General features: G+C 39.3%; 1 protein-coding gene across 1 annotated transcript in view; it reads left to right on the top strand.

Annotated features, from left to right (window-relative positions):
- Positions 1-10,000, top strand: part of igf2bp2b (insulin-like growth factor 2 mRNA binding protein 2b) — a 51,077-nt gene that overhangs the window by 22,593 nt on the left and 18,484 nt on the right. The window contains exons 3-6 of the mRNA XM_060860020.1: positions 4,131-4,179; positions 6,901-6,952; positions 8,149-8,212; positions 8,702-9,010. Coding sequence (XP_060716003.1) covers positions 4,131-4,179; positions 6,901-6,952; positions 8,149-8,212; positions 8,702-9,010 — 474 coding nt within the window. The remainder of the gene's footprint in view (positions 1-4,130; positions 4,180-6,900; positions 6,953-8,148; positions 8,213-8,701; positions 9,011-10,000) is intronic.

Below are 10,000 nucleotides of genomic sequence, written 5' to 3'. Positions count from 1 at the left end.
TATATTGGCTTGCCATTTGTCCATTACATTATGAAGATGATCTCAGGCGTTTTGTGTTTGTGTTCATAGCCATGATAGAAATTTGCAGCTCAGCATAGAGTATAATAAGATGGATAGCTCAGTTGCTGATCAACATTATAGACAGGAGAGAAGTAATAATAGAAGAGAAGAGCTTAAGAGGCAGTGAATACAAGACTGTAAAGCAGTCAGATTCAGGGCCATGCAGTGCAAGTAGTATTTACAGCGTGCATTATAAAGTTGTCCAGAATCGTGGTCTCTTTAACAATAGCATTTGGAAGCACACAATGTAAGATGACTTTCATATGCTGTAGTAGTATAGTTTGCCGTCCCTGAAGTAAAAGGCCCCTGTGCCAGCATGACAATGCCCCTGTGCACAAAGCAAGGTCCTTAAGGGCATGTTTTGACAAGGTTGGTTTGGAGTCCTGACCTCAACCCCAGTGAACACCTTTGTGATGAGTTGACAAGGTTTGTAATAGCAATAGCTATTAAAGTATAGCCATTGCTGTAGCTAATTATTTAAGTAAATGGCTCAGAATGTAGATGAGGTAAAAGGAAGACTTCACTTTGAATGAATGCCCATTAGCAGTTTAGATAGTGGAGAGTAAAGGAAGTGTCCCAGATGTGGGTGAGTGTGGTGGAGGTTTAGCAGTCACTGAACAATAACACAAAACTAAAGATACTGCCATCTTGTTGAGAGCGCAAAACAATGTGAGTTAAATCATATTAATGATGATGGCAGGATAAGTACATAAGGTTTATAGCTCATGCGCACACTAGCTTGCTACGCATTTGAGTTACATTATTATAGCTACCACTGTTAGATTGTGTAATTATTTCCAAGCAACCAAATGGCAATATTGAATAACAAAGCTTGACTGCACAAAGCTGTCTGACTAATGAATAAATGTGGTATAAGCAAATATCTATCCAGGAGTAAACCTGAAAAGCTCTTGTAAAGCTTCTCGTTTGTTTGTTACATTATACTGTATAGAAAGCTGTGTAGAAATCTGATGGAAATGCATCATTCTGGTCTTAAGTCATTTGCAGCTCTTTTACTGTATTACAGTTAGGATTTGGGAAAGTGTGGCCTTTCTGCAGCAGTCCAAGATCCCTTGTGACACTATTTGGGTGGCTCAGTGTTTAAGCAGCTAGTGGTTGGAAAATTGCAAGTTCAAATTCCAGGGCTGCCTGAGAGCCACTGTTAGTCCCATGAGCAAGACCCTTAACTGCTTGTCTGTGTACTTGGATGGTATCCAATCGTAAGTCACATGGAATAAATGTAACTGCCAAAAAAATACATGCAAATGTATTTGGTCACTCTTTCTTTTACCCTCAGCCTCATTTGGTTCCACTGCAGATTTTCTGGTCTCTTATGGGCTTATGGGCTTATGAGACAAAGCAGGAAACCGGGTTAATTCAGCTTAGAGGTGTCTCTGGAACTCTGGGTGGGGGATCCCAGAGCGGCACCTTAAACAAACGTAACATATTCACGAGGTGTAGGATATACCCGGGTCAAGAGTTGGCACAAAAATGTCTGGCTACTTGTTCCTGTCACAGAAGTCTCCTTTAAATCTCTTTGGTTTCCAGCTTAAGACATCTTTCCTTGTTCGGAACCTTCCTTAGATGTTGTAAAGCTAAATAACACATTTCCTTAATAGAGTAATCACTTGATAATCTACCACATCTGTCATTTAGTTCTGCTTGTGCAAGCCTCAAGATGAGAGCAATTTGAAATTTAAGCGAATTTGCTACTCAGTGGCTCAATTGGATTAGGATTGGAGAGGTTTGTAAGCCTTGGCTCTACTTTTAGTAGCAGACATGCAGCAAGCTCCATGAGGTTACTGCAGGAGCAAAGCAAAGCTGTAATGTCTGATTTTTTGTCTGCGTTGCACATTAAATTAAATAAAAAGTAAGTTACCTTTTTAAGTATTGACACTATTCACAGAAAGGTTTTGAGTGCCACTCTGACCAGGATAAATTGGCTATTGAATAAATCTATTTACTTTAAAGCTTTTTTGGTTTCATTTGTAGCTCCTTAAGCATTTACTAATGGTAGATTTGAGAGAATGCAACAAAAAGATCTGATCTGACGCGATGTAAACAGCATAGAAAAAGAACGAAAAAAAAACCCGAAGTGGAATATTTCTACACCATACATGGCCTAATGTATGCGGGCACCTGAACATGACCCCATTTGAGGGCCCTTCACAAAGGTTTGCCATAAAATTGGTGGCATGTGATTGTCTGTAATGTCTTTTAATGTTGTAAGTCTTCTTCTATGGATCTAACTGAAACAATGAGGCCCAAACCTGTTCAAGCATGACAATTCACCTGTACACAAAGCGGCATGTATTTTAGAATCACTCACACACAGAGTCCTGAGCTCCACCCTACTGAACCTGCTGAACATCTTGTCTGATGAATTTGAACAAAGAAATCTAGTTTTTAGCTGATGTATTTAACAGCCTACCTTCATGCTGTCTGTCTATTCAACCAGAGACACAAAAGCATTATCTCGTCATAATCCAGACATTCCTTTTAAAAAGTATGAAGTAGAACCACTTGCCAAGGTGATTCTTATATTATTCTTACTGTGATAATAATGGTAAAAAAATAACGGTATCGATCATGGCTGCTCAAGCACTAAGAGGCTGAATGAGCCAGGAAGAAGTCACTTCAGTTTCTGTGGCTGGTTTAAAGCGAGCGGTTGAAGTAAAAAATAGTTATGATTATGATTCCTTAATGGTGTTACATAATGTCAACTACTAGTATAACCACATCCACCTCAAACTCAGCCAACAGCACATGAAATTGATGGTTTATTAACCAGAGAATCTGTAGGTAGTAGTAGAAAGTGACTGATAAAAATACACTTGCATTTAAGCTATCAGTGAGCTGTTAGAAATAAAATCAATTTGAGATAAAAAAAAAACAAAAACTTAAATATTTCATTATTTATTATTATTATTATTATTATTATTATTATTATTATTATTATTATTATTAGAATGAGTGTGTGTGTGTGTGTGCCCTGCGATGGGTTGGCACTCCGTCCAGGGTGTATCCTGCCTTGATGCCTGATAGTTTGGATAAGTGGTAGAAAATGATTGATTATTATTATTATTATTATTATTATTATTATTATTATTATTAGATTTTTTTAAGAAAGGGAATTGATTTTTATTCTTTTTTATTCTGCTCTCATGAGCCAGACATTTGAAAAATATTTTCAGTTTAACCCAAAAATTCCCTATAGCCACAGTTCACAGTTCTGGGTGCTGTGTAATTATGAGCTGTATTTGCGTTGTCCTTTGCAAAAGGTAGACGTTAGCACTCCTTAGTTTAGTACGATGTGAGAGGAAATAAAGCTTTTCTAAAACCTTTTCTCTACAAAACTACTTCATCACTTCCTTTAGACCTCTGCTGAGTCGTTCCAGATCGACTATTTTCGAACGGCGTCCACTCAGCCGCAGTTTTTGCTCATTTGATCAACGCTTGAGTCCAGCAGTGAACAGTTTTGTTTCTAGCAGGTGGCATCAGCGCCAGGTTTCTCTCGCTCTGTAGTCCTGAGGTGATAGAGGAGCAGTAGTTGGCACATGTCTGATCTCATTAAGGTGATGTAGGCTTGTGATCTCGTTACGGCCAATGATGTAATACCCTGCAGATGAAGTCTTAGGCCATTTAGGGTCAGCGTGTTGGCACGTAGCTGTGCACTTAGTCTGAGAAAATATCCTCTTAAATATCAGCCAGTGCTTCTCAGGAAGAACGTGCATGTGGGAATACACTGCCGCGTTTGATTTCTCTTTTATCCAAGTACAGGAATCCAAGTTTCAGGAAACGAGTGTGAGGCAAACCAGTGTATTCTTTATTCTGTACATGGGAGCCGTGTTCCAGCTCTTCCTCTAGTCCTCGGACATACATCACGAGAAAGTGTGAACCACGGCTCTGTGCTGAATTTAAATGAATAAGGAGGAGTCGTACTTCATTCCTCTGCTAATTAAATCATCCCGGCTATGTTGACATAAAACGATGTTGCTCCATGGTCCGTTGAAAAAGTCAATATAACATACAATCTGATCTAACTACTATACCTCTGTTTTTTTCCGCAGGAGTCGTAAGATTCAGATCCGGAACATTCCCCCTGACCTGCAGTGGGAGGTGAGTCCCGCTGTGTCTCGTCAGCATACGAGCTTGATTTCAAAACAAACACAAAACACAACCTGTCTGATCGCTATTTATTTATAGTTGATACATCTACATCTAAAGTGTCCCATTAATCGAAATTCTGCACCTAAAAGTGAATTACGGCGTGCGGTAAATCATATATCATCACATATGTAAGCTGAAAATGGGAGTGATGATTGGAATCATGGGAAGTCATATATATTGTATACAGACTTGGTCTTTAAATCTGGGATAAAAATGGAAACATGGTCATCTTTAGTGTCCAAGAAAAATGGAAAGGAAAATACATCCAGGGAATCAGTTTAGAGACGAAAATAAATTTTCTTTGTGGGAAAAATGTTCTGCTTGTTGTATGTATTACCGTATTAATAGCAGAGCGGTAAAAATTCTTCGTCGGCTGTTTTATTTGTGTGAACAAAGAAAGTCAATAAATTGGTGAACTACGTGTGACAAATATTATCATATTACACATGTAACAATTATTAGAATGCTCTTATAAGGACGAGCTGAAATAGTTGATTCTGAAACTGAGAGCACAAACGTAATGAAGCATGAAGGACTTCGACATCGACAACGTCGACATCGACAGCATTCAACACTGAGTCTGGATCAGTCAGGAACGTACCACAGACCCCAGACTCAGATGCTCAACCCAAAGCTCAGACTAGTGAATGGATTCGTTTATACAACCCCTAGTACTTAATGCGGTGCTTCGGGATTCATTCACATTTATTTCAATAGAGTTTATTATGCAGTTTTGCTTATCAGATGGTGAAGTAAGATTTCATTACACAATTTATACAAAGCACGCCAAACAACTTCAGTCAGTTCTGACTCACTCAGAACAGACAGGATTTTCAGCACGCTAGTTTTTGTGCCTTGTGACTTTTTTTTCACTCTGCACAAGTAGTTCTGTCACTTATTTGGCACTAGAAAACATCTACACACCGTCGGCTCAATAATATACATTCGTCTTGTAACTTACATTATTTAGCAGACGCCCTTATCCAGCGTGACTTACATGTTTATCTCATTATTATACAACTGAGCAACAAGGGCCTTGCTCAGGGGCCCAGCTGTGCCAGCTAAGTGGACGTAGGAATCGAACTCACAACCTTTTGATTGATAGCCCAACACATTAACCACTAGGCTACCACATCCCAGGCTAACTTCACTGCAAGCTTGCCACAGCTTCCCGATCCAGCCATGAGAAAGATTCCAATACATTCTTCTTTTATCAAAGGCATTCGTAACATGAACCTAAAAAAAACTATATATAATATAAACGTAGCATGATTTTTAATTTCCTTTTTTTAACACTCGTTATGAATAATAACCTTTCTAAATGTTGTTTTTTCCTTATTTTCCGATCAACCACGATTATAATTTTATTCCACCGATCTATTACATTCTCACGTCTGACTGGTCTGAAGGTGTTGATTAAATTTCTATAACCTCGGACATTAGTTCCTAGTTTGTTATCGTTACTATAGTAACAGCTCATGATGATTGACTGTGAAAGCGTTTTGTAAAAGGCTCTAGAAAGCCTGAAAGAAGTGGCTTTTATATTGTAACTGTTATAATGTAAGTACTAACAGGAACTAACTTGTTTTGTGGATGTTTCTTAATATTAAATAGAAATATGAACGGATGATGTGTCGTTTATTAATAATGAAAAGATTAATAGCTTTTGGATCTCACTGTGGTTTAAGAAGAATAAAACACTTTGGTAATGCTGTTAATAAACAATATAAATAGAAATAATAATAATAAATAATCACCTTCAGAGTCTGTACCGTGTCTTTCTGTCTGTCTGTCTGTCTGTCTGTCTGTCTGTCTGTCTGTATCTCTATCTCTCGCTCTCTCTCTCTCTCTATCTGTCTCTGTCTCTCTGCCTATCTGTCTGCCAGCCTAACTGTCTGTCTCTCTGTCTGTCTTTCTCTGTCTGTCTCTCTGTGTCTCTCACTCTCTGTTTATCTGTCTGTCTCTCTCTCTGTCTGTCACTCTGTCTGTCTCTGTCTGTCTGTCTCTGTCTGTTTGTCTGTCTGTCTGTCACTCTGTCTGTCACTCTGTCTGTCTCTGTCTCTGTCTGTCTGTCTCTGTTTGTCTGTCTGTCTGTCTCTCTCTCTGTCTGTCTGTCTGTCTGTCTGTCTGTCTCTGTCTGTCTGTCTCTGTCTGTCTGACTGTCTGTCTCTGTCTGTCTGTCTGTCTGTCTGTCTGTCTGTCTGTCTGTCTGACTGTCTCTCTGTCTCTGTCTGTCTGTCTGTCTGTCTGTCTGTCTGTCTGTCTGACTGTCTGTCTCACACGACCACATTCTCTTCCCTTTGTAACTTTGTCACATAGATCAAAGATCTGACTAATTATCACATTATTTATATTTATTCATTTGTCTCATCTATGAGAGATTGTCTGTCTGCCTGGATGTTAGTCTGTCTGTGTGGGTGTTTGTCTAACCGTCTGGATGTCTGGATGTCTATATAGTAGTCAGGCTATCAATCTAATTGTCTGTCTGCCTGCCTGCCTGTCTGTTATTCTAGCTAATAATCTAGAGGCCTGTCTGTCTGACTGTCTGACTGGTATATTTATGAGTCGCTATTATGCCTACCTCTTAAATGTGTGTGTGTGTGTGTGTGTGTGTGTGTGTCTATATATAGACACAAACAGGTTTAATGTGATGTTCTTTTTTCTCTATAGGTTTTGGACAGTCTGTTATCACAGTACGGCTCAGTAGAAAACGTGGAGCAAGGTAAAGTCACACAGCATGTTACTGTTTGTGTGTGTGTGTGTGTCTGTGTTGTGTGTGTGTGTCTGTGTGTGTGTGTGTGTGTGTGTGTGTGTGTGCAAGTAAGTGTCTGGTTAAAAGAATGCATTTGGACTGAATGGAGAATTGTGTAGGTTTGTTATATATTTTTTAAGTGTGTGTTTGCTAGTGTCCTAGCTTTGTGTTTGTGTGTGTGTGTGTGTGTGTGTGTGTGAGAGAGAGAGAGATTGAGAGAGAGAGAGAGCGCTGGGTGGTCTGAATCACACTACCTGATATAAATCATGATAATGCATGAGGTCTGCATTGTAGTTGTGTGTGTGTGTGTATATGTTTGTGTATGTGTGTTTTAAGGTAGATTATTATGCCTGAATTTTCCAAGGAGGTTGTTTGATTATTTTGGCATGCACACATACACACATTTCTCAGACATCAATAAGTCACACACCACTTTTACTCATATAATGGACCATTTAACTATTTAACTACCCTTAAGTTCTCAGAGGTTGGCTCTGTTAGTGTGTGTGTGTTTGTGTGTGTGTGTGTGTGTGTGTGTGTGTGTGTGTGTGTGCGTGTGTGTGCCTCTGATTCTGTCAGTCACAGTAAAGGAGGCGTGGCCTGACAATTATGTATCAAGATGTGCAGTTATGTATATGGTGTAACTTGGATTATATAGAAAATGAGAGAGATGATTATGGGTCAGACACAGGTGTATGTGTGTGTGTATGTGTGTGTGTATGTGTGTGTGTATGTGTGTGTGTGTTTTGAGGGAAATTGTATAGTGTGTTTGGTTTCTTGTCTCAGGGACTTGTGTTGAATGGTCTGTGGTTCTTCAATGTCTGAGAAATCTGTCACAATGCAAGTGTGTGTGTGTGTGTGTGTGTGTGTGTGTGTGTGTGTGTGTGCGTTCTGATTTAAAGCTTCCTGTCACCAAGCGACCGGTAGACGCTTGTTAAATGCAGCGTTAGCATGTAGTCCAGTGTCGTCGCCGCCGCCCACGCTCCTCCTGAATGAGTTTATTTCCCTGTGATTGTGTGTGCATGCGTGTGTGTGTGTGTGTTCATGTGAGTATGTGCGTGTGTTTCACTGTGATGAATCTGTAGCTAAATAAATATGAATGATATAAAACATTGCACAGAATATAACTGAACATTTTTAGCCTGAATGTGTCTGTGTCTCTTTAGTGAATGCTGACTCAGAGGCAGCTGTGGTGAATGTCACATATGCATCAAAAGAGGAAGCTAAAGAGTAAGAGGCCATTCATCTCTCTGTCCATCCTTCCTTCCTTCCTTCCTTCCTTCCTTCCTTCCTTCCTTCCTTCTTTGTCTGTTTGTTCCTATTAGCATATCTGTCCTTCACGCTCTCCATCTCATCTTTTATCCCTCTTTTGGGCTGATGTGGTGGTGATGTGGTCTTTTATACAGATTAGAGATAAAAACAATACAGATTCATTATTCATATTCGTTGCTTTCTGAATAAACAGGAAATGGGATCAGGATACAGGTATAAACCTACAAGCTTCATTTTTAGGATGTAATGGGGGGCTGTACTATATAAATATAATATAATATTCATTCATTCATTCATCTTCTACCGCTTATCCGAACTACCTCGGGTCACGGGATAATATAATATTGATATCCTAAAATATTTTATTACAATACACCTATCTGAGATATCTGAGATATACCTTCGTATGTATGAATCTTATCATGTTGAATGTGGACCGTTTGTCAGGGCCATAGAGAAGCTGACGGGCCACAGTCTGGATAATCACTCGTTCAGCGTGTCCTACATTCTGGACGTGGAGGGCAGTGGAAACGAGAGTGACGCGGGGGCCCCGGCCCAGCATGGAGCGTCCCGAGGAGGCAGAGGCACGCGGGAGTCTGACTCCGCCCACTCCGGGGCCATGGGGGGCCTTCAGGGAGCTCACCACTCACAGCACGAGCTCCCGCTGAGGCTGCTCGTCCCTACACAGTTTGTCGGCGCTATCATCGGCAAAGAAGGTCTGACCATCAAGAACATCACCAAGCAGAGCCAGTCCAAGTGAGTACAGATGATTTCAGCTGCCTGATTACACAATGTTTATCACCAACCATTACAAAATTCCAGCATTCTTTAGTCAGGTCAATAGAAAACATGCTCTTTGTTACAGTTAGCAATAAATTCAGGACACACTTTAGTTCTGAACAAAATTGTTGCGTATAAATAAACAAAGGAAATGTATAGAAGTTCATCTGAGGAGGAGTTCTTTTAAATATCATAAGTAGTGACCAGTTCCCACTGAACAGGATCCTTCAGGAAGGTTATAGTGCATATTTTACACACGGCTAGGATTTGGGGGATTTTTAATATTTAAAACCGAAGCACTAAGTGTAATTATTAACATTAATTATTATTCTTCTAGATATGAATAAATGATTCCACATTAAAAAAAAAAGAAAGAACTAGGAAAATATGTTAAAATAGGTTCATATGAAGCTTGTAAACACTCAGAGCTTTAAGAATTTGGAGTATTTCTGTTTTTCTCTAGTTTGCTACAGACAATATATTCATAGAAATGTTCTCAAAAAAAAAAAAAAAAAAAAATCAAAAATGGTTCTATTTATTCACACAAATGTTTCCGTCTCCAAAGTAAATGTTGATATTTAAACCCATTTCTGCTCTCTGAGATGCCCCGAGTGCTTCCTCCTAAAATCTGAAGCCGTTATCATCAACCACTAAAATTCTGTGTACGTTTATCCAACAGAGAGAAAAACAGACGTCCGACTCATTTTATATCAGACTTGCGATAGCGCTAAAATAATTCGTTTGTTTATACTGAGTAAAAACGATATTAACTCACGTTCCAGTCGGATCGTTTCTGTCCGAGTGTCCGAGCCGTGCTGTAATACAATAACACAATAATCCTGACCAATCAGATTAGAGTCCAGCTGCTTTATGGTGTAGAAATAATTCGAATGGTTGTTAAGCCATTATTACTGTACGTGTCATTGTTGTTATTATTATTTATTTTAGTTTTGTTTCCTCTAATGC

The sequence above is a fragment of the Tachysurus vachellii genome, chromosome 24 (genome assembly GCF_030014155.1).
Source record: "Tachysurus vachellii isolate PV-2020 chromosome 24, HZAU_Pvac_v1, whole genome shotgun sequence".
NCBI classification, from domain to species: Eukaryota; Metazoa; Chordata; class Actinopteri; order Siluriformes; family Bagridae; genus Tachysurus; species Tachysurus vachellii.
The sequence above is the reverse complement of the archived record's forward strand: the minus strand, read 5'-3'. Positions and strand labels throughout refer to the sequence as shown.